This window comes from Spodoptera frugiperda, chromosome 26 (assembly GCF_023101765.2).
Source record: "Spodoptera frugiperda isolate SF20-4 chromosome 26, AGI-APGP_CSIRO_Sfru_2.0, whole genome shotgun sequence".
Classification (NCBI taxonomy): Eukaryota; Metazoa; Arthropoda; class Insecta; order Lepidoptera; family Noctuidae; genus Spodoptera; species Spodoptera frugiperda.
The window spans coordinates 4,404,462-4,431,231 of NC_064237.1; the positions used below are offsets into that span (position 1 = coordinate 4,404,462).

At 35.7% G+C, this 26,770-nt stretch overlaps 1 protein-coding gene across 1 annotated transcript; it reads right to left on the minus strand.

The window, feature by feature from the left end:
• Positions 1-17,477: 17,477 nt before the first annotated feature.
• Positions 17,478-19,500, minus strand: LOC118263989 (uncharacterized). The gene is made up of 2 exons (XM_035576285.2): positions 19,149-19,500; positions 17,478-18,050 (listed from the first exon to the last, which is right to left on the minus strand). Exons 1-2 carry the CDS (start codon positions 19,285-19,287, stop codon positions 17,560-17,562), a joined length of 630 nt encoding a protein of 209 aa, XP_035432178.1. The 5' UTR covers positions 19,288-19,500; the 3' UTR covers positions 17,478-17,559.
• Positions 19,501-26,770: the final 7,270 nt, after the last annotated feature.

Here is a 26,770-nt window from a genome sequence, read left to right on the forward strand (position 1 = left end):
ACAGGTTAGGTCTATATTGGGTAAAAATAGTACTGGCGTAGAAAGTTCATCAATGTTATTATTTTGTTCTCTATTAAAATTAACGGCACTGAATTATCCCTCGGTAAACTAAATTATCGGCAAACAATCAGACATATCCAGCAGACAGATCTCCTGTAAATATATACATATTTAGCGCCTCCCGATATGAATCATAACTGTGAGTTGTTTATTTTAATAATGCCCTGAAGTTTGGTATCCTTATAATATAGAACAAGCTAAAACCAACTAATACATTTTTTTCAGTTTTGGTAATGAGCGTAAAACTGAAGGATTGAAATTGATAAACCGATCTAATATTTTATAACCTTCGAATCTTGGCAGGAGTAATAATATCAAGAAACACATTGTGAGGCAAATGCCAGAAAACAAGGGAAACTCGTAAATAAACTAAAAGTGAACAGTTGAGCAAACTATATTTGATTTGCTCAATTCTTGGTAGAAGGCAATAAAACAGGTGTAAATTGGTTATTTTTAAAACCAACCTAGCCTGTGGCCTGTGGCAGTCTACTACTAGACTATAGGTGTCCTCTATGTTGGGCTCGCTGTTATAGCAGCGGTAAGTCCCCTCTTTGAGGAGTGGCTAGAGAGGCGTCACGGCGTCCTCACCTACCGCCTGACGCAGGTGCTTACCGGACATGGAAGTTTCGGTAGGTTCCTGTTTCGGATTCGGCGGGAGGAAACGCCCGGGTGTCGGCATTGCGTGGATCACCCGGAGGACACGGTGGGGCATACAGTAGCGGTGTGCCCTGCATGGGCTGAGCACCGCCGTGTCCTTAGGGATGTGATCGGCGACGGTGAACTCTCGCGTCCGGCTTTGGTTCAGGCCATGATGCGGAGCGAGAGGGAATGGGACGCCGTCTCCTCCTTCTGCGAAGCAGTCATGCTAGCTAAGGAGGAGGCGGAGCGCGTGAGGGAACGATCCTCCTCACGCCCCAGCTGCCGCAGAAGACACTCCGGGCGTCGGGGATCGCGTGACGATCTCCGGCCACCGTAAGTGCGGGTCTGCGGACGGCGAGCAAGGGTAGCTCGCCGCCCGACCAGAACCAGACCCGTGCGTACGGCGCGTCGCGTTCCGCGCGCGTCTCAAAGAGCCAGACCACCACAGATGAGGCCCAGTAGGGCTGATGCCTGATCCGGAGCTGCGGACAACGTAAAAGGTTACCGGGGCTCCGGCTCAAAGCAGGAGAAGGAACGGGGTGGTTTTTAGTCAGTAAGAGTCTGACACTCCCTCCCGCCTCACCCAAGGCGGGAGAAGTCATTGGATGATTTTCCCCCCTTAAAAAAAAAAAAAAAAAAAAAAGGTGTCCTCTATGTAACCTCTTACCATGATCTCCACCCAGGAGGTTTAGACATAGCAATTTGAAGTGTTCTTACACACTCGCAGTTTGAGTAAGAGTGGTGAAAAAAAATCCTTCTTTGCCTGGGAACAGCATATCTAATTATGTCTAGTATTTGCCTACCTACTCACCATATATGAAGACATATTATGAAGTATACGGTCTATAAATAGACTCATAGTCCCTCGATCAAAACTGTTTGGAACATTGACTGTCACACGGCTGTCGATATCTAAGCATACCTTAACAATAACCCCACTATCTCCCGTCATTTATATTATCTACATGAGAAACCTATACACTATCGTGGGTGAAGTGTTATATTGTTTAGTTTTCAATAGAATTTCTTGTTCTTTCTTATAGTTCAGTTTTATCTACGTGTTGAAGACTGACCAAGCGACCAGCTATGCACATCAGTTTAAGTATGGTTTACGGTTTACTCAAATAACTGTTTACGAGGTAGCTGGACTAGTTTCAAGCCACGCTGGGGGCGCTATATCAATTGAGCAAATTGATGTATATTATTATACTTTGTAAAAAAATCAAACTGTAATTAATTAGTACAAATCTAGCGTTCAATGGCCAACCACCTTTGAAACCTTTGCAATGTGAATCTTAAAATATCTTAAAGTAATAATATTGATTCGAAGGATGAATTAATGTAATTGGAACGAATCTGATCCCAATTAAAATTAAGTTAAACTAAAGTTTCAGAACCGATATAAGCAAACTACGTAGGTATTAGAAATATTAGTAATTTAATCATTTCATGGGTTATAAGTGGAAATAATTTGTTTTTAACTGAGTCATCATCTCTATTGTGCTGTGTGTGTATATCTCTATGTACCTATTATCTATTATATAAAAATAAGTCGGGTTTTCCTTCCTGACGCTATAACTCCAGAACGCACGAACCGATTTCCACGGTTTTGCATTCGTTGGATAGGTCTCGGGCTCCGCGAGGTTTATAGCAAAGAAAATTTAGAAAAAAATTCAAGAGAAATTAGGAAAACAGGGAAAATCTTTGGTGGCGAAACTGAGTTCGCCGGGTTTGCTAGTATAATATAAGAAAAGTTGATATGTAGACTGAAAATACAATTCATAAAAATGAGCGTTGCTAGAAGTTTTCCACTTGCAAATCACAACGATATATCTCCAACATAGTTCAATTCGATTTGTCATTTCCGTCACATTTATGCCTCGGACACGCAACGACACGAAGGAAAATATGAAAATTTCGTGTGAGATTTCCAATAAAAGTCTGATTTTCAGAGTTTCGCCATGAGAAGACGCCATTGTGACCATTATTGATTAGGTACTTACCTTTACCATGATAATTATACTTTCATTAACTTTTACTCGCAGTGGTTTATTGTAGTTCGGATTATTTGACCCACGGTACCTCCGTGTTGTGTCAGTTTGATCCAAATCTCCAATAGAAATCTAGAACAAATTGTTTATTAATTTTTCATTGGTCAAAATGTTTACGGTACCTGTAATTACAGTTTATAAACAACTTTCGAGACTGACACCTTTAAAATTTACAAAGATGATGTAAAAGGATCATAATACTTATTTAAATTGAAAATGAAATAAGTAAACCCGGTAAAACCTCTAAACTCCCAACTTACAAAGGCCTCAAGTACGTAGCTACTTGTTGACGTGAATATATTCTGTAGGCACTTTGCCAAAATCACTTGGTAATATAATAAAATTCCTAATCGAACATCGTGTGGGGAGGTATAAAGCCGGGCGCACGTCTGACGCACATGATCATTGACCATCGATATAACATTTATATTATTATGTTCTGGAAAAACAAACTCGCTGTTTATATGGTTCCCACAAACATTGGGATAGTGCTACGTCCAATAACTTACCAATAGTTATAAACAAATTGTGTTTTTATACGTGTTTATTTTAAATCTGTTTACTGACGATATACTCATAAAGTAGTGGAAGCTTCATCGATAAATTGAGGGTAAGAATTGTTTTTTTCGAGAATTTGCGTAATAATATACGTATTGAACTATTTTCATAGCTATACCGCGTGATCGAAACTGCTCTCTCTATTCAGGTACATACCGTCCACATTACGCACAAGTTACTGGTGAATCCGGATGCGGTTAGAAACAGCCAAACCAATAGTACTACAAGCCTCAGCTAACAAAGTTAAATTTACCTCAACCTTTAGAGAGAAGATTTTACCATCTCCCTCTTATGCAGAAGAGACCCACATTCCTGCAGTGGACCGTCATGATGATAACGATTTACAATTTATGCTGAAGTAAAATATCTTTCAACTTGAAATGCAATAGGTATAATTTCTGCAAAACTGTAGTTTCAACAAATACCTAATATTAAAAACCCATAATTAAACCTTTTTAGGTCAGATAATAACCCTAAAACCTTCTTCTAAGTTTGAAAACTACTTTGCTGAAAACCGCACCATAAATTAGTTCAGCCATACGCCAGATAATCGCACAAAAATCTATACAGGTCAAACTAAGAACATGTTTTCATTTTGAAGTCGGTTAAAAACAGTATGAAAAGGAGAATATTTGATAAGAACCAATAACCGCGGTTTTATATGTCTAGTGGAATAATAAGCACGAATGCTGAGCACGAGATATCGAGATTATACCCCGGTCCCTGAATCATCAGTTGAAATTAAAATCGCTTACAATTTTCCAATATAACATGCCTGACCTTTAACTCATCAAAATTACGTTTCAATATTTCTAATAATAATGTCCCTTGATGAGTTTCCATCGCAATGAATTGTGTATTAAACAGACTGTAAGTTGTAAACTGTAAATTATTGCTAATGAAATCTTAAATGTACATACACAGTTATGTCTTACAATTACTTCAAATAGAACTCTATATACCACACAATTTACAAGACAATTAACCCAGGAACATGTACCGTTTTAAAACCTAACTTAATAGCATTAAACATCTTCTAAACGTACGATATTAACTGACGCCCACGTGTCACGGCGAACTAAAGACCCGGAAAAATCTTTATGTGACTCGGAAATTGTGAATGAAGTTTTAAATTAATTTATTGAACGATTTTCTGTGATGTCCATTGTTATAGGCCAATTAAATTGTACTTTTATTGTAATGATGCTAGAGTAGAAATTTATGCAACCACCCCTATTCTTCTCGCGGGCTTAGTTAGAGCCGAATTCCTCTATAAATCAGACTAAATGTCACAGATAGATAATAATTATAATGATATAAAGTCCAGATAAGGTTTTCAGTTATATCATTGTAAATATTTATAACAGGGAATGTAATTACAGACACGCAATGTTATGTAACAATATGATATAACGTAATTATATATCGTGATGGATTTTTCTCGAAAATTATGTACAAAACAAACCTAATGAACTGTATTTAAATAAGTATTTAAATGTTAAAAGATATTTCCAACTGCGAATAAACCATGAACTAGGGTAAATAATGTAGGATGCTTTATAAATCTCACATACGAATGGAACACTGTGATAAATAGGTACGTCATATAATGTATACCTATATATCTGTAGTAAGGTATCTACATATTACCTATATGTTGTTGTTAACCGAATACACAAGTACATATGTACCTGTAGCTATTAGTAATGATGCCTTGAAAACATTTCGCGTAGCCGACACGCTGTCCAGAAGGAGCGAGCGACGACCTTCGGCCCACTGCGCACTGTGGCGGGAACATATCTACCGGCCGACCCAAATTGATGGCTTCAAACCATACGTCAAGTGATTATGAGCGCCCCACTGAAATATTGCGCTGACACATTTAATACAAAGATTCGGTATATTCCAACTGAGTCATCGTTCATCAACGACATCAACAATCTATTGGCGCCGCTTTTGTCCCATTGAACTGCTGATTGCTATGTCATTTATTTCATTTTAGCGTAGACTAGATTTTGAACAGTCCCATTTTTCCTTCCGAAATGTATACGGAGAATATGAAACATTTAAAGGCAGCTAGTTAGATATCTTTCTTTGGTCTACAAAATGTACTTAATAGCAGACCGCAAGTAGAAATCGACATAAAAATATAAAATAGAAATGTTTCTTACCTCCGGGAACTAATCAATATTTATATAAAGTTGTGAATGTTGTTCTTCTCGAAGCTGTCTGTCTGTCGGCGTGTGAACTGCGTAGCATCACCGCTAACACTTGTCTTTAAACAAGCCGGTATCTTCAAGACGTTTAATCGTGATTCATCCACTACTACAATCACAAACGAATATGCGCTACCATTTAGGTGTACAGTGCTACGTAAAAGTATTGGTATGTATAAAAATGTTTATCTCAATAGAGCTAGGTATCATCATCAGCCAAAACAAGTCTAAGGGAAGAAAAACATTCAAGTCTTCAAGGAAGGTTACTATATTATCCACACTTAATAAGCGGCTTAGAAATCGTGGTTATGTCACCAATTATTTAGAGATGATGCCCATCTGTCATCTCGACTGATGAGTTGTTGTAATTTTACCAGCTATCCTCGGATCTTCAATTACAAGTAATAATTATAATACCTTATCTATATATTAATACGTGATGCAAAAACTTTAGACCGCTATTTGAAAATTGCGCGGATAGGAGCATAAAAGTACACTTATAGTTTATGTGTAGGAGAAGTGAAGAACCTAATAGCAAAAATAATGCTTTTAAAGTACATTCTCAATAAATAAAACATTACACACACATCATAGTTCTGATCGTATTTGACAAAACGTCAAAATCGATAGAATTGCGATGATATTGACGTCTCATTTTAGTTTTATAAAAGAGTTTGTTTGAGTTTAGTTAAATAAAAATTATCCTTGAGCGTATGTTAAGTGGTATTGTAAATTAAATCGTATATGGTTGAATTTCAACCACTAGGCGACCACTAGTATTATTGAAATCACCTACGTTTGGACTAAACAAAAGAAAACCCTATCCTGTAAATATTGGAGCACCAAAAAGTACATTTAAACTCTGTCTGGTTTCCAGATTACAATACCCAAAGCGAAAAAACCGAAAAGCTATTTGTAGTGTTCTCCTGCAAAAAGTTACTTGCACTCAGTTCTAACAAAGGCATTTTGCCCACAGGCTAAAACCGAATTTTTTCACCTCTCTTTTACTTTCCAAAACTCACGATGTGATATTCTATGCATTTCTTGTTTTGTAGCTGTACGCAACTCTTTGTTACTTCGATCATGGTTGCATGAGCTTTTCATCTCCGTTTTCCTCAGAACTTGTAGCATAAATTCTGATTAAGTTTCTATTAGTCTAAGTGATGGATAGATTGACGTATTTTGCATAAGAAATGTGTCAAAATTATTATGTCAGTTAGTTAAACATTTTGACGTCACAAAAGTGTCTATTTATGGATTAATTAAAATAAAATGTTAATTACAAAATAATTAATAATACATACACACAAATAAATAATCTGTCGTCGAATAACTTACTAGTAGAAATAATCGTTCATTAAAAGATAATTATTTTTTTCGAATTTTTCGATCAAAACCGACCTTTATCTTAATAACGTAATTTTGTTCAAGAATGTAGGAAACGAATTGGATTTTCACACTAGACATTTTAATTGACGACGTAGAATAAGGCCACTGTCGACAATATGTTTACGTATCACATTTCAAGTTCGCAGAATTGTTGAAGTAATGAAACGAATTGCGCTGTAAAACTACCTAGTACGTAGTAGTTTATTTTTCTACAGTTGAACGAAACCATTGATGCTCAACCTAAATGAACAATATATACCTAACTATGAAATAACTAAAATAAATTCAGTAGAAGGATGTCTCTGAAGACACGTTGACACAAAAATACTCAGACCAATAAAATTTCTCGTTACCAGACCACTCGTGTTTTGAAAAGTAAACTTCTTTTGTCAGTCAAAACAATCGAGAATAGCATTCGTTCCATCCAATAAACAACATTTGGAACGCGCTCGACCTAATTGGACAAAGGTTGCGAATCCCTGAAGTCTGAACAAAACGGTACCCAAATACTACAAACTTTCCATACGTAACCTTACGTACACATGTACCGACAAATGGATATTATAGTAGAGTACTATAGTATCGGGCTTTTTGGCACAAATCCAATAAAACAATCAGCCGAATTAAAGTATACATATAAACACAAGTAAAATTTATTGAAATATATCCAGACTCGTTTTTTATGTACAGTTCGTATTTCATTTAGTGTATATAACTGTTTCTTGCGGTTTGTTTGCTCTTATACTTATCTGTACATATGTATGTACACCTGTGGGTTTAGTATGAGTTTTTTTTTACGTTTGACGAGAGTGCATACGGCGCTCTGATTGGTAGGTTCATTCACGCTGGCCAATCAGCACGCATGTTTCGTTTTCGTTCAGCGAAAAGCAAACTCGTATTAAGGATACAGTTAACAATGTACAATATTTACCTTTCTATATTGAGTGGCAGAGAAGGACGAGGGATTTTAATCTTTGATTAAAATTTAAACATATTGACATTTAAGTTATTGGATTTAGCTGCTGTTTGGACTTTAATTAAGCCTTTTAATAAGTTTCAGACGTTGATGAAGTAGTGTGAGTCAGAAACATGAGGTTGCTGATATTAACAATACCACTGTTCATTTGATTAGACAAATAATCAGACATCGTATGATCGGGGAGGAATTATTTTTAAATTTTACTTTTATGTAATGCCAGACCTGATCTAATGTTCTGTTATAGATTTGAGAAAAGTGAACATGTTACTATAAATGTTCTCTTGTCCTTTGTTCATATTAATTCGTATTTACATCTCCAGTTTTTGAAATGCTAATAATTGTATTGATATATTTTTTGTCATAACGGTACTAGTATTAGCACGAAAAATATGCAAAGACATTAGAGTTAATTCTTATAAATGCAGTTATACGTTTTATTTTCCTTGCACCAACTTTGCGCTGCGTTGCAGTTTTAAAATCAACATATTAAGCTCAATATCATAAGATATTATTGTACCCACGTTTCCTAACTGCCTAAAATGTCGAGTATTGGTATTTCCAAATACGTAAAACAATGGGAAATTCCCTCCTATACAGGGTGACTTTGAATTCGACGTATTCCTCTCGGGAGGTGATAATACAACTAATTTCCTACAAAAATAGCCCTGAGGTCCTTGGGCGGAAAGTGGCTAGTTTCTGAGATATTCAACATTTTTGGTTTTGGTAAAAAATTCCCAAATTGATTACAAAAACATCAATAAATAAAAAAATACTGATTGGATTTTAGTTATTTTAGTTTTAATCAGTTGCCAATACATCAGTTATCATTTATAAATACTAATAATGGCAGAAATATCATTCGTTTTAAAATAGCAAGTAATTTCCTATGAAATTTTGTTTTGTTTCACTAATTTGATCAATAGATAACTGGATTTATTTCGAAAAAAATATATGACACTAAGCGTACAAACTATTAGAAAAACTTCCTTGGTTTATTAGCTACTCAGAAACATAAAATTATTTACAAAATTCCCAAAAACAAATGAATTAATTGATGATAAGTAGAGTGTAAAGAGAAAAGCGCAATTTCAAAAATCTCTTAATTTGCAAAATTTTGTTCAAAATGATCTCCCCTATGACGAATACATGTCCGAATATGCTTCCTTATCACTATGACGGTCACTCTCGAACTGAATATGCGTCTTATTTCGTCACTATGTTTTGGAGAAGAATTTCGATGCTCGGCCAATTCCCTCTGCATAAACAAGGGACTTTATGTAAAAATCAACCGGCGTTAGGTTCTGGTCATTGTGCAAGCCATGTAGTTGGACCGCCCTACTAATCCAATGCCTGAGAATCAATGTTTTCGACCATAGCCGCACAGTAGTTCAATAATGCACATGACAATCGTCATGTGGAATAAATTCGTCAATCAAATTAATAAATTAATTCAATAAGTAGAATAAGTTAATTCATCTTGTTTCTAAATTCAAATTTAAAACAATGACCCTAGCACATTCCTTATTTTTTTTTCATAATTCTCACCATTTAAATTGTCGGATGAAAAGTAGGGTCCAATCAAATAATTATGTATGATACCCATGCAAACATTTGAATTAAAACCGCGATGCGCTAACGATAGTTTATTTTTTTTCGGATTTTGTTGACTTTTTTGTGACAAATAATGGATATTGTGATAGTTTATCCAGTGCACTATCGAACTACTGTAGGGCAATGGTTGGATACCTTGGTTCCCAGGCGTTATAATATTGGCATGGGGGTCCAACTACAAGGCAAGCGCGGTGTCCAGAATCTAACGCTGGTTGATTTTTACATGAAGTCCCTTGTTTATGCAGAGGGAATTGGCCGAGCATCGAAATTCTTCTCCAAAACATAGTGACGAAATAAGACGCATATTCAGTTCGAGAGTGACCGTCATAGTGATAAGGAAGCATATTCGGGCATGTATTCGTCATAGGGGAGATCATTTTGAACAAAATTTTGCAAATTAAGAGATTTTTGAAATTGCGCTTTTCTCTTTACACTCTACTTATCATCAATTAATTCATTTGTTTTTGGGAATTTTGTAAATAATTTTACGTTTCTGAGTAGCTAATAAACCAAGGAAGTTTTTCTAATAGTTTGTACGCTTAATGTCATATATTTTTTTCGAAATAAATCCAGTTATCTATTGACCAAATTAGTGAAACAAAACAAAATTTCATAGGAAATTACTTGCTATTTTAAAACGAATGATATTTCTGCCATTATTAGTATTTATAAATGATAACTGATGTATTGGCAACTGATTAAAACTAAAATAACTAAAATCCAATCAGTATTTTTTTATTTATTGATGTTTTTGTAATCAATTTGGGAATTTTTTACCAAAACCAAAAATGTTGAATATCTCAGAAACTAGCCACTTTCCGCCCAAGGACCTCAGGGCTATTTTTGTAGGAAATTAGTTGTATTATCACCTCCCGAGAGGAATACGTCGAATTCAAAGTCACCCTGTATATCAATTAAGATTGTAATTGTTGTTACAACTGTGATCCAGATTATATATTATGCACCAAAATATCACAGTATATCTAATCATAACTGGCATAATTAATCATAAGGTAAATTTAATTCAACATTAGTTTAAACGACACCTTTACAGATAAAATAAACCAATTATATGGTGAAAAGTAATAAAAATTCGCGCACAGAACGACAAAATAATTTCCATAATCTTTCATTCGCTGAATTACTCTTCTTTCCTAATTTTAATGACGCAATAATAATATGATGATTATACCTATGGAAAACGACGAAAAATTACGAAATTTAAATTAGAATATTAGATACTCCTTATTGTTATTTTTACGTGAATCAATACAAAACTGTGAAGGTAGTTATTATTGCGCCCAGTATTGCTTTTCCGAACCCGGGAATTGAACCCGAGACCCCTTGTCCAGCAGTCGCATTTGCGACCACTCGACCAACGAGGCAGTCTAAGAGCACTAACTAAAAGTACCTACACATATTATTATGTATAAATACCGTGTCAAAGTACATACAATAACATTTGATCCCTCTCAGTAGGTACTCAAGAACAATAATAATCTTCGAGACACTACAGTTGTACTGTTGTACAATAATTGTACACAACACACTGCAGACGGTTACATTTTCACAACAATTGACAATCGACATTTATAACAAACAGAACAATGACTGATGACAACTGTAGTCAGAGAGGAGCTCGCCTTGACACGACACTTTTGGATTTTGGTACTGAGAATGAAAACATAAGTTATAATATCTTGTAACTAGCGACCCGCCTCATGATATCATGCATGTATTATACATATACACTTCCTCTTGAATCACCGTATCTATTTTCAAAAAAAACGCATAAAAATCCATTGCGTAGATTTAAAGATTTAAGCATACAAAGGGATATAGGGACAGAGAAAACTACTTTGTTTTTTACTATGCAGTAATATGTACTTAAGAAGTAATATAAAATAGTACATTAGTAACCCTTTACATTATAAGCCTGTGACAAACCACTGTTGGACTATGGACCTGCTCAAGGTACTAACATAAGAGCTTACTATAATCTTCTAACTTGGCAAACGGGTTGAAGATAGAAGTTTACAAGCTTCAGGTTTGTTAGAAAGAGCTGCTGCCCTGTTTCTGGAATGAATATGTATTGTCCTGACTGACTAAACTGACTGACTGACTATAAAGTCGACCCCTTTAGACACCCACGGCAAGAGCCGGGTCAGTAGATGTGCTACGACGGACGACCACACATGTTTTCAACACTTATTTATGTAAAATTAATTAAACTTTCTCATCAGAATCGGAATCGTTATCATACTTTTGTGTGGGAAAGTAGATTTTTACTGCTTATTGCTCAATATTAATCGAGTCTCGACAAAATTACGACTACTCGTAATTTACAAACTAAATGGAGAATTACATAAACTTTAGTTTTTATCACCACTGATTGACTCATGAAATATATTATTGAGTTGTTGCAAACTACCGAACAAGATCTCAGAACTGAGATTCAATTCTCTGAAATCTCTCAAATGGTTTATTGGTTTTAGATTATTCACAATAATAGCACAAACTCTGGTACTCTAAACCACTGTTCCGAATACAAGACTTTTTTCTCCCTCCCTCGTACCGGGGACTTACCTATATTATATGTCAATTATCACTTTCGTTGGTGTTACATAATTTAAATGTTTAATGGAGTTACTAAAATCATATTCATAATAATAGCACACTCTATCTACCCCTTCGAGAAATAAAAGTACTACCACAGAACACTAAAACATTTATCGGATATTCGCAATGAATTTATCACTGTACGTAATTTCTTTAGGCTGAGCCAATCAACTACGCAGATTGCTTGCGAGACTATTAAATTGTTGATAGTCTAACCACGCCCACACGTTACATCCACCAATTAGAATATTTGTAAAGTATTTTAAAGATTTACCTACTTTATCATTCGTTATAAAACTTCATACGATGTGACTGCCTCGCGTTAGTCGGGTGGATGTAAAGCTCCTGCCTAACATGACGTTTCCAATTTGATGTCCGAGCAGGAACTTCCTGGCGGGTTTATCAACTTCAAAATTCACAGTAATAACACGTACCCCGGGTTATCCGGGCTACTCCCCAATTTAAATTTAAAATAAAACTAATAACCAAACAGGGAAAGTGGACGTAACCGCAGCGTTTCGTGCTTCATCGGGGTTTTACCGGTTATGTTTCTGTTTATAACATTAAACAAAACCCACTTTACACTAAACTCATATCAACTTTATATGTATTTCACTCTGATCTAAATAAACATTGTAACTACTTACCATTTTTCTATTACGTAGGAGGTAGGTGGTACCTTAAATTTTTAAACTTAAATGATAATACCAAGTTTAGAGTTTACTACATACATAATATTTAATCAAAATATACAAAAATAAGTGACCCAATACCTACCAATCCAATCCGATCCAATACCTATGTGTAAGTTCCATTATCTGAATCAAAATTCATACTTGCTACTATTTTTTATCTGTATCAAAATGAAAGGTGATCATTGGTTGTGGCCGCGGCGCTAGCAACGACATTGTCAAGGCCGTACGAGGTCGACTCGTGCGCAGCTCTTCTGCACGCACTCACACTTACCGGTTGGTACACACACCGTCATTATTATCAATATTAATACATTTCTTATTAAATTAACGTATGACAAAAAAAAAATATTTTTTATTTAAAAATCCATGTTTCATTAATTGGGTGATGATTATTTTGGTATCTACGAATTAAACAAAAGAACCTGAAAATGTATGTTTTTATATTGAGCTACTTACTAGTAAACTCTAAAGTAATTCATGTATGTCATCATTATTATGTAAAGGTTTATCTTAAATACTCGGACCTCCGGTCAGGATTAAGAATTGGTAACACTTCTTTTAGATAATATCACTTTAAATGCAATAATTATGTAGATTAGATTACATTACATTCTGAAATCTGAAAAAATCTAAATGTTGACCTCAGTAGTATTAAGAAATTCTAGAAAAAAAAATCTAAACTAATTTGCAATAATTCGTAGTACTACTACTACTACTATTCGTACACACATAATTACAATTTTAACACTTAAACGGTTTTTTAGAAGTTCACATTATGTCAATTATGTAAACCGGATTCGAAAAACCATTTCTTATCCGTGACCTTCGAAATTCCCCGTCCCATAGTGTGAGCAGACGATGCAACAACGTTACATAACCAAGCGAATGCGTTCCGTTGCGCAAGCGCAGTGTCCGGGTACCGTAACGGTGCGCGAACGATCCGGAATGCCGGCGATTTGACGCGCATTGCCTCATCACACACATTTGTTGCCCGTCCGAAGGTCGAACCGTTGTGGATTTTTGATTAATTTCAATAATTAGAATCGACCGTGATCTTGGTACGGTAAATGCGTCGTAACTGAATCAATCAAGTTACATCAACATGTTATGAAATGTCCAAACGGTACCACATGTGAACTTCGATTCAAAATGCATAGTCCAGACTAAGGCTGACCATAGCTGTTGCTAATTTGCTTATTATACGTTGACAAGTGACAACGCTTGTTGAGAAATTGATTTCCGAATTACCTGGTACTTACGTATCTGTACATTCAACTTATCATCCAATCCAAACCTTATTATTGTGAGCGTAAGGGTGAAAAGCAATGGACCTAGATCCAGTGATAGGTAGGAGCACTTCGTCAAACCATGCGACGTCGATACCTCTCGCCCACGGATCGGATTTGGATGGACGATCGACGTTGTGAGCAATTTCACTAATGAGTACTCAGAAACACTCTGAATAATTCCGAAACATGGCCCTGAGGCCACAATTGTAAAACTTTCTACAATACCTCGTCAGCAATTTATTAGATTAAAATGATTTTCGATTTGTATCTCGTGTATGTGTGAATGTGTGATAAATAGCTTTTATGGCTTGTTTCACACCTATTAGGTGGTATTTATGAGTTCAACTTAAATATAGTCTATCATATAATTTGATGGCTTGAATGTGGTGTGAAACTCTTTTGTTAATACGATTTAATTTTGCTTGCACTTAAAAATGTCAAGTGAAATCGAAATCTAAAATATCCCCTTAAATTTTTAAGTTAGAGACCATCTCTTTTTCCCTTTCTTCATTACTGTAGGTCGTGTGTGCATAGAGAATCCTTTTTTAACATAAAATAAAGCATAGTCCTCCATGAGGTCCTGTCTTGGGCATGTTTGGGAGCGATGTTGATAAGTGCAATGTGGTCTGTGAATTGAAGAAAAGTATAATGATGATGATGATGATGATGATGATGTTCATTTACCTACTACTACGAAAATAATAATACACGCATCTTAAGCACGTTGCAATTAAACGAACCCTGAACTAACGTTAACCAACTAACGTTAGACGGTTACATTTGTACTTTACAATTAAAATAATCAAAACACTTACTTGGATACTACTATAATTACTTGGAAATGCGATGCAAGTTGTCACACAAAATTTAAGGAAATCTGTTCTCTTTCACGTAGACCGCAGCTATTTATATATGAAAGGAAAATAAAACTATAAACATAACTGCACTGCACACAACCTACTGTGCATTTGATACGTACCTAATAGTCAGTCAAACAGTTGTATACAATAATTTATTTTCCTCTTTAACAGTCAGTCTTAATAACCAGTCTGTAGATTTACTTACTAAAGATAGAATTTTTACATAATATTTTTTTAAGCTTCAAACAAAATATGTAAAGTACTGGCCGTTAAGAAGTTACTTAACATGAGAAATGAGACCAAATCTTACCAAGCACTAATAGTTTACCTAAACAGTTAACTATGACTTAAACTATTCACCGCTAGTTACAATAAGCATTAACCTATTTATACCATAATAGTTTAGTTGAATTAGTGAAACATTTGCATCTACGCAGCTATTTCTAACCAATAAATAAATGTGCAGATACAATCATATGATACCAGTTAAATTCCCACATTGCAATTATAGGCGGCAACAATTTGCCGTATCTAGTATCAGTACAATTGGATCTTGGTACGTAGCATCCCAAACTATGTATGCAAATAGACACCATTGCCATCATTTGGGATAACTGATCGCATCCCAACTGCCCAGAGTACCGTTAATAAAATATTACATGGGCATAATGTTTCAATTAGTCATCGTTCGTCATGGTGAAGCTTAATTTCAAGAAGATAAATCAAAAACGAACGGTAACTGTTGTGGGCATCTCCTGATTACTTGACCTTCTAACGTGTTAAATGTTACCAATATTTTTGATCTTTCTTATAATAGGTACATTACCATAATGCCCTTAAAATCATGTCATAATTACGGACCTATACAAGCTATGTAGTTTCTTCTATGTGCAAAAAAATCAATTGCTGTAAGTTATTCTCGCTAAAAACCGAAAATGTTTTGACAGACTTGGTTAATTTTGGTCGTAAAAATTTTAAAAGTTAGCAGAATAACGTGATAAAATATAAAAATAATGCAACCAAACAAACTGCTCTATGTATAAATTCTATTAAATACTTACATAATAACGTGAAATGGGACAAAATTCGTATATTAGACAATCACTCATTCATATTCGAGAGAACATCTGGGTGAAGCTGGACGGGCTGCGAAAACATTTTATTTTTTAAAAAGAAGTATTCAAGAAGAGACACCGACCATTGGCTAGCTGCACCCACCAAATTGGGTTACAATTGACATAGCTTCATTAAAAATCATACAACTTAGTCTGACAATAGCTACTGTCTCTATACAAGATCAATCTTTATTTTCTTACCTACATACGGAATTACTAGGTACATAACCATAATGAATTAATTTGTTAGACTTGGTCAAGTTTCTATTGTATCTGTTGTCTTAGGTCGCATCTAATCATTAAATAAAAAAACTTTCTAAAACAGTACAGTATAACCAAAAAAGGCGACATTTTCTCAATACCAAGAATAAATATTTTGTTGAGTTCCTGCGTTACGTAGGTCGATAGGTAGGTACGGTGCTACGTAGTATGCGCGGGCGCCGGGCGCCAGGAAGGCGTCGCCACTCCCGCGCTTACACGGGCCATCTCGCGCGACCCAGATCCTGACGATTACTTACATCTAACACTACTTCCTACTCGGTAATGCACAGACCCGTTTTAATCAAGTTTAACGCCAAACAAATCTAACATTAAAAGAGAATTTGTTTCCCAACCTGTCTGCGCCCTCCACTATTTACATAATCACTTTGAAACGATACGGTAAGTAACAATTTACGTAATGTTATGCTTTAAAAAACACATAATACATATCCGGCCCTTTCGTGCTAAATTCCATTACCATAATGATATTTGGATAAAATTATTCGCCCACTTTTTTATTCCAAAATAACAATCGATTTCTTAACCGTGCTGTTGAAAATATAAACAAAAATATAAACAGGCTGAACATGTTACGCGAATGATATAAGTGGAATGTTAAATCAGTTGATAATTGGATAAATCCATCAAAATTACAAACTGTTAATCGGCGGAAGTTCGATCACAGCTCCCGTCAATTCGTCCGCTTGATTTGCATAATGCAGAATCCATTGATCACACGAACACCTCGTTTCCTGTATAAATCAACACCGGAATATGGCCATTTTATGATCAAAATGGTTCGGAGTAGTCGCACGCCAACGTCGGAAGCAGCAAATTACGCAGCTGCTGTAAAAGCCAATATAATGATATCTGACAAACGAGGAATATTTGCGGCATGCTACTACCAAATACTACGAGATGAGATGCTTGCGTGTGACGACAAATTCAAGGGCACTTTCTACTTTCGGTTTCTTCGAGTGTTATTTGTGTGATAAAGATTGAACTATTAGATCTCCTATCTCATGTCAGATGGTTTGTGATTAGAATCGATTAAACTTCTACGATTCTTATTAAATAAAGAAGACATGTGCTAATTGAGGTTAGAAAAACAAAGTATTAAATTAAACAAAACATATTATTATAGTAAATGTATTTTAATAAAAAAAATAAACAATAAGTACGTTACTTAAAGTACCAACTATAAGGTTACAAATGTTTCAAGATTGCTCTGACTGAATTTCTTCAAGTAACAATAACGTCTTGATTCGAAATTTTCTCATTTGCTCTGCAGATAATTTTTCCACATCTGGTAATAAACTCAGCAGAAACATTTTCCTTGCGCTGACAAGCTTTGACTCTTTCCTTTTTATGTAATCGATGATTACTCTATCCGTATCATAGGCAACTTTTCTTATTTTAGACTTTTTGTTAAATGAGTTTGATTTACCGGATCTAGAAGATGGTCTTTCCAATGTACATGGTGGTACATCTTCACCTGAAGAACTTGATTCATCGGAGACTTCTTTTTGAGGAATATTATCCGAATCATTGGTATAAATAATTGCTTTTACAAAAGGAAGAAGAAACTGTAGTTCTTCATATAGATAATATAGTTTCTTTTGTTTTGTAGATGAACCACACGGAGTTGGTTTCAGGCTGCGTACAAATCCGTTCCTTATGTTCTTCCACTTGTTTTGACAATCATACACTGAAAGAAACACGTATAATGTAAATTAGTCTGTTTAATTTTCAAATACTTAGATATCAGCTACGAGCTTTGAGCTCTAAAATTTTCCTTTGCTTCACGATACACTGTATAAGTAATTGTGGGAGAGCCATGCTCCGAATGGGCCGGCTCGACCGGAGTGATACCACGGCCTCACCGAAAGCCGACGTGAAACAACGCTTGCGTTGTGTGAGTGAGGTTACCGGAGGCCCGATTCCTCCCTTCCCAATCTTCCCAATCCCCGATTCCCCAACAACCGTTAAATTCCTAACCCCCAAAATGCCGGCAACGCACTTGTAACGCCTCTGGTGTTTCAAGTGTCCTTGGGCGGCGGCGATTGCTTACCATCCGGGGATACGTCTACTCGTATACCGGAGGCGTGTTCCATAAAAAAAAATATCGAGATATTGCAGATACAACAGTTATTTGGAGCACACTAAACATGTCTATGACAACTACAAATGGAGAGCTATTGTAATCAGATACTAAAATTTTTAATTGATGGTAATCACATACGAATTTAAAAGTATCCTAACATAAAATCTGCAAACTTAAACTATAAAGGATACCATTCTATTATTTTATTAAACGTCGAGCCATCAAATGTAAAAAAAAATGTATTTTGATATTCCATTAAAAACGTATTAAATGACACCATATACAGTGAAAAACAAGTATAGCTTTAACAAAATATAACCACAGTAAGCAACTCGGACTTGCCTAAACTTTGTCTAGAGATTTCATTACTTTTTAGAGACAAAACAAACTAGTTTTTAAATAACTATGTACAAACGTAAACAACAAGGGATTCAGTACACAAACTGTCCATTCAGCGAATCGGCAACACGAAGACAAAAACCGATTTTAATTCATAATACCCACTTGTTCATTTACAATAACAAAGTTTGTTCATTCAAGAGTAGTCTTTAAGCATCGGAAATAAGAACTATAGTAGAATGAGAGAGAGAACACCGGTGTCCCCTCGGAGATTGACTTGCACATAACAATTTTTATAATTTTTGAAACCTGACAGTAGAATTATTGTGAGATTGAATAAATGAAAATTGTATTATTACTTACCAGAAGTGTTTGTTCTTTGTGCCACTTCCAACCAAGCTTTATCCGTTACATCTTTCCTGGAGTATTCCGGCAGTTTATTGTTATATAAACATGGATATTCTTCTATAACTTTAACAAAATTCACTGCCGCGGATGCCATTTTGTTATACAAAATAGCAATAAATAATTACTACAGTGCCTGGCAAGTTTGCGCGTCAGTCGACTGGCGGCGACGTACTACTGCGCGCGCCGCACGACGCAAATGCCGTTTGCACAGAGCGGCAACGTCGCGTCAGTCAGTCGTCATACCACTCCGCCGCTATTGTCATTTGTAGGTTACATTCATTCGGCACGTGAAGCGACGCGTCGCTATCGCGCGTCGCTCGTGGACGGTATTATGACATTGGCCGTGATATGTAACCACAGGAACTACTACCAACAGATCATTAGCCAATGTGTATTGGAATGTTGGTCCAAATATGTGAGTTCGTGGCGCCAGATGCACGTAGATTATGCATTCTCCATACCTGTATGAGCGGAAGTGATGGATCCGAACACTTCCACTAGTCTGGAATGCGACCGGGAATTCATGTTGGTCGACATAAAACAAGAACGCAGTAACATTTGGAATTCATCATTCTAATTAGATACAAGATGAATTTTGATAAAGTGTTAGTGATATGGATAGTAGGCCTATTTATTCCACTGACCTAGAGAAAGAATTAATATGGTTTATATTTGTCATCGTAATTTATACTATGAGACTTTCCTTGTCAAGCGTAAACACGATTAACAATCTATAAGGTCACTAATACAAAAATTATTATACAGTTAAAATAATCTTATAATACTTATGTAAATAAGTAAAATCACTAGATATAATATAAGTATGCCTACGTAGTATAAAATAGTACGTGATGCCTTATAGGTAGGTAAATTATCTTATCAAAAGGTGTCACCATCATCATTGTCTAATTAGACTGTTACTGAATGTTTCCGAAAAACTTAAGATAATACTTGTAATAACTACATCCTTGCTTGCGAGGCTGTGGTCACTTGTATACAAACAAATAATACTTACAACTAAACCTATAATTATGAAATATAGTCAACCAGATCCAACAAAATGATTATACATGTGTTATGTAGTCAACAATGCTCAAGCAAGTGCAACACTTGCCGATGAGAGAAAAAGAAAAAATACATTTATTTTACACGCTAAAAAACAAGTGGCATGTATAGATTATCCAAGATTAGATAATAAATGGGCCCAGTTCAGCATGTGCCCAGTTGAGTAGAATACCAGGACCTTACGCTGGTATTCTACTGACTCCTTAAGGGACCTGCGAATGAACAAACAAGCAATTAAAACAAATGAAATATAAGAAAAGATATAGAAATCGAGGGGTGAATAGATACAGGAACGGGGTGAATAAATGTTGGCAAAATGTCCTAACATCTATTCACCCTATTCCTGTATCTATTCACCACTCGATTTCTACCTATTCACACCTCGATTTCTACCTATTCATCCCTTGATTTCTACCTATTCATCCCTTAATTTCTACCTATTCACCCCCGATTTCTACCTATTCGCCCCTCGAATTCTACCTATTCACCACTCGATTTCTACCTAAGTATTCACCCCGTTTTACCGTTAGTTGTAGAAAGAAGGTCCATGTGTAAACTTTTTCTTAGCAGTGTGATTGTGACAAGCTGATTCATCTAACCCAGGGTCTTTAAGTAGTGCTCTCATGCTTGGCTAATCAGCTAGCTAGTTCATCGGAAGCACACCAACATATACCAACCGGTCCGCGGGCAGAATGAAGGCAGTTTCTTTAAAGTGACTCAACAAGGCTGACGCATGATCAAAGCACCATTAATCATCAACATAAAGCTTTTGCCACTGCAAATAAAGACCCGTGACCAAATGTACCTTGACCATGAACATTTAGATATTGGAACTATTGGAAGTCTGCCTTGGAATAGATTAGCAGATAAATATATGACAATATTAGCTAGATATTCTTATAGTACTTATGTGGTCATACCTTTAGTATGACTTTTGAATCTGTTCAAATCAATCGGCTTATATAACAAATGGTAACTTAATATCTTATTGGACATAGGAATACCGCAAGAACTTACTCTTTTATTAACCCTTTGGGAACGATATCTTGGCCTTTGGAAACTTTGTAGCTCTACTATTCTGACCAAAAGCCAGCAGAGTTCTGATTTTCATTTTGTATCTAGCATTTTCACTTTTCACTAACAGAGAAAAGTGTTTTTCATTACGTACTTGAACTAATGTGGTAACTTTCATGCAATTAAAACACATTTTCCTGATTTTATTACTACCAAAGTGAAATTAAATTGATTCATTAGCCAATTACATTAACTGTCATGAAAACAATACCCCACAATTAGTACAAGTAATTATTATGATTTACAATCTTACTGTCATAGTACCTAGTCTAGTAACCTAACCTAAATGGGTTATTGGACCCATTACATTTATTTTTTCATATGTTACTCAATGTTTTTTAACACATCGAAGATCAACATCAATTATCTTCCATTTTTACACCGGTTGTCTGCATTCGGGACGTACCAAGAAACTAGTCGTGATAAAAATAATTAGGCGTAACAGAATCACGGAAAATATTACGTAAAAATTATAATTCGCTCTCATTTCTTGAATAATTTTCGTTAACTTTCTAAAACTACAGAGAACAATGGACATTAACGCACATTGAAGTATCAGAATCACGATCCCGAATCATGACTCAGGATTCACACTTTGAATTAATAGTAATCTGTATATTTTTTCTGAAACGAGTTTTGTGCGCTTATTTGCGGTTTATGGTCGTGAGTCAGAGAGAAAAAAGATTTTTTATTCTTTACTTGATCATTGAATGTGGTGAGGCTCGAAAGGTGGCGGGAGAGTTAGTGTTAGTTACTTAGTGTACTTCACCGTGTTGTAGCAGTGTAGAGCAAGTAGGTACAGTAGAATACATTAGTCACTAACCCTACTCTTCCAATGGGTGTAAAAGGGACCATTAAGGAACTAAGGATATTTTCACGCTGATGATAATAAGGAACTACACATTTGACAGATACCGAGTAGTAGCGCCCTCTCATAAACCTGAATCTTTAAACTGCGACCTCCAACAGCGTGTTCGTCCTATACCTCTTGTTTGAATAATTAAAATTTTAACATTGTCTTATGGTACACTCTACACAGCTGCTCGCTTCGCTCGGAGCTCCAATGTTATATTATGGGAAAGGAAAGGTGAGTCAGCCGCGAAGAAGTTATCGATTGAAAAAATAAACATTAAAAAACACTGGCCACTGACTAACATTAAAACAAAGTAATACTAATATGTTAGTATGTACCACCAAACGTTTTGTTTACATTTTTTCTGAACGCTAACACGTTACGTAAACTGTTGATAGTAGTGATATTGAAACTGCATCGATTGTACAGACTTTTTAGTCGATTTATAAACAGACTAGTAATCGTTGTTCATGGCTTTTCTTGTCTTTTATTCACATCATACTGCATATCAGATAAAACGGAAAATGCTAAAACAAATTTTGTTCTGTCATTCAACCCTGTGTAAAAGAAGAACAAAGCCAGAAACTAGTAAATCCCACTTTCGCTTTTATTTATTTAACCCAAACATGAAATTTACTTACGCACAAATCAACTGTCATGGTTTCGTAGAATGTTCTAGGCCCGGGATCCCTTACCGGGAGTTCGCGAGTTCTAAGACGGTCGCGCTCGTGACATTTACAATCTTCTCCCGGTAAATCTAATTTATAATAAGCTATTAATACATCGTTGTAGATACTGACTCACTCGATTCAAGGAAAGTGCTTTCGCAACAAAACGCTGATTTGTTTAAACATTCGGTAAGTCTTTGGAATGCTTTCTGCAATAATTTGAAAATAAAGTAAGATGCAGCCATAGTGAAGCAACAAAATTTACTCTACTTAATGATATTTCCGTCCACTTGCATATCAAACTAATAATAATTCAAAATCAAAATCTAAGACTACACAAGATTTTGCTTTTCATACATATATAGCTATATATCAGCTATACATATTATAGTATACATGCTAATATATTTTCTGGCCACTTTCTTCTTGACCTTAATTTAAAGGTTTTACCAAAGACGTAATAATTGGTGACACATGCGTTGTAAAATCTTATGAAATTTTAATTCCATAGAATTTAAAAACAGTTTTAAATAACATATGTTGGTCGTTTTGGCAACTACGGAGCAACTATGCAGCGCCTATACAGCAGGAAGTACACAGCAACTACGAAGCAGCTACGCAACAACTACGAAGCGGCTACGCGGCAACTACGAATAATAATCTACGCAGAATCTGGCGTAGCCAGCAGGGACCCGCTACGCTAAAACTACCAAAGTAATGATAATTTAAATAATCTACTATCTAAGTACTATACTTATGTATTATCTTTTGTTCTATTCTTGTTACTTTAGTGTCAATCAGAGATCTATTCAACTATTTAGTTCTGCAAACAAAAGACTTTACTACGCATAAGATATAGAAACCTCAGGCCATGTGTCATCAACGTCACCTATGAACGAACACGGACACGTCATTCTGTCTTAATGTGGTTACAAGCCAGTGCTCCTTCCTCTACAACATATAAGCAGTAAAAATAAGAATAAAAACCAAATATTGAAGTAAAAATTAAATGTGAGAGCGCAATGCTCCGGCACGAATGGGCCGGCTCAACCGGAGTGATATCATGGCTTCACAGATAAACGACGTGAAACAACGCTTGCGCTACATTTTGTTGTGTGAGTGAGGTTACCGGAGGACCAATTACGCTCCACCCCAATCTTCCCAATCACCAATTCCCCAACAACCCTTAAATTCCTAACCCCCAAAAGGCCGGCAACGAATTTGTACGCTTCTGATAATTTGGGTGGCGATTGCTTACCATCAGGTGATCCGAAAGCTCGTTTACCGGCTTATACCATAAAAAAATTACTTATGTCATGTGACGGCATAAAAATTGTACTTGTATATTTTACAGAGTCTTCGCAGCAGCCAACTCTTGGCAAACAAAAACCAACCAGACTGACAAAACTGATATTTTATTACATAATTATAATTTGTGAGGTCAAAACTTTCGTCCGAAGCGTCCCTATTACGTAAGAAGTCAAATTGTAACAGGTGAACCAAGGAGGATCTCATGGGCCCTGACCCAGTTCAAGTTCTGTTGATTTATAGCCCTCTCATATTAACAAGTGTAATACGATTATTAGGACCCTAATTTTAATAATCTCTACGGTACTTTATCTTTATTAATTACGTTTTGTAATCAAATTAGATAGAAACTTTATGGTGAGACCGTTTCTAAAGTTGGTATAGGTATTTTATATACTTCTTTGTGAAATGGAGATGTGTTGTTTAGTGTTAAAAGAGTTTGAATTTATGACCAAAGTAACCACTATATTCGCTATTTACCGATGCTTTAAATTACATTTCTCAGATACCTAATTTTAACACGCTACGTTTGCTAACTATGCACTATTATAAGCAACCAACCAATAAACCTAACTGCCAACCTAATCCACCAACAAAAAGTGATGTAACAAACAAACAAACAAACAAGAAAACCATCCGCTGAAAGCAACTCAATGACTTATAGGGCAAGCAAAACCATTCTAATAAAAAAAGAATCCATTCGAGCTGTCCTCAAAGAAATTGATGGTTAGGACAGTATCCCTTGCACACATGTCGACAATACCCTCAAATGTACAATCACGCTCTGCTAAAGGGATACAGACTCTACAACTATAGCTATAAAGTCTAAATTCCCTTGCACACATGTCGACAATACCCTCAAATGTACAATCATACTCTGCTATGATGGTTAGGGCAGAACTTTCCGGAGTACTTAAGGAGGTCAGTTTCGTGCCTTCGGGTACATCTTGAAGTGCATCTGAAGTGATCACGTGGCCCTCGAGTCACGTGGTACGTCCAACTGGGCGACTGTACCTGTTCAAGACGTAAACTACGACATTTCAATACAATTCTTATCTAAGTTTAGTTTTTTTTGTGACGTTTATGTGAGTTCCTGTAACTATACCTGACTTACTTTCTTATCAGCCCAGATTTTGTAATTTCAATAGGTTAAAGTCTGAAATTTAATCTAGTGTTTAATTAAATAGGACTCGTGAAATAACATACAATTAACGGATTTGAATGAGACGTGTTAAACAGGTGATTCTTCATCTCCCATATGAATTTATTTAGTTTTTAGCAACAAGAAATTAGAAAACAACAGATTAAAGTTTGTAACAGTTTTTTGGACTGAAAAAAAAATCCGAGCACTTAACCCACTGCTAAAACTATGGAGATTATGACAAAAATAACTCCACGTACCTGATTAAGGTACCCTAGCCCTGCACTCAGACACAGTTATTATCTGAATTTTAAATAATGAATGTGCAATGATACTCAACAATGTTTTACTACTGAACAACCATCCGCTATTACCGATTCGTCACAACATCCCTTTATTATGACGTCTCGCTAATGACTTCCATTTTGTTTACATCTTGACACCAAACATTCTGCTGGAATCGGAATATGGGGATTGAAAATCACAAACAGTTTATAGCAATTTGAAAGAAAACATGATCGTAAAGAGTAAGATGCTAGCATGCGCTTTAGTCACGCCCGCATCACGTTTTATTAACCCTTCGAAATCCTAGCGTGACCTTATATAACACTAGAAGCGCTACCCTGCTACATATGATTTATCACGTTACTTTTGTAAAAAGTACGGTGTTATCTAAATTAATTATTATGTTATCGGCTTACTCGCGTGACTGTTTGAAAAGGAACTCGACTAGTTTTAAGCCATACTAGAGGCTCATATTCATGAACAGCATTCGCGACACACGACGCAGCGATTGTAGCGCTGCTGCCTATTATTCCGATGTCATCTATTTTCAAATTCGTCTCCGGATTCCAGGCGTTCGCAATTTTGATATAATTATCCGTTTTCACTTTTTACGTTACAATTTATGTGTGGATGCTTAATTACAATGAACTTTCCTTGACCTAGTTATAGCAGAAGCATTTCATTTATGAGATTTAAAAAAGAATGGTTCAAAAAGCAAGGAACTTTCAACTTATCTCGATAAAAATAACAATTGTAGTAGTAATTTTATTACACAAAAAAAAACTATTTTCAAACAAAACTTAACTTATAAACAAGTTGACAATTTATTAACGTCAGTTGCACATATTTCTCAGTCACTTACTTGTTATTCCGCATAAAGCGGCGCTCAAAGGGTTAAACTAGTATGTTTAACAAACATCAGTCACGCGACAACTGTAAGGTTTAGCTCGTGTGGTAAGCGTGTTAATAATTTATTACCTACGAGAATTCCGGTGTTATTACTGTAACACTAAACACTCGTAAAGAAATGTGAAAATGATTTGTTAATGAACTTCTAAGCAGTTTCACTGTGACCACTCATTCACTCCGGAAACAAGTGAGTGCATGTGACTGAGTGGGCATGTGCCGTCCTTAACGGTACCTACTGTGACGTAGCTAGTTGACTTCTAAGTCTAGGATTTAT

Bases quoted from the DNA above. Each gene is read 5' to 3' on its own strand.
- LOC118263989 (XM_035576285.2), bottom strand. From the start codon at position 19,287: ATGGCATCCGCGGCAGTGAATTTTGTTAAAGTTATAGAAGAATATCCA. The intron at 18,051-19,148 runs GTAAGTAATAAT...TGTTTCTTTCAG, and splicing joins ACAAAGAACAAACACTTCTG to TGTATGATTGTCAAAACAAG.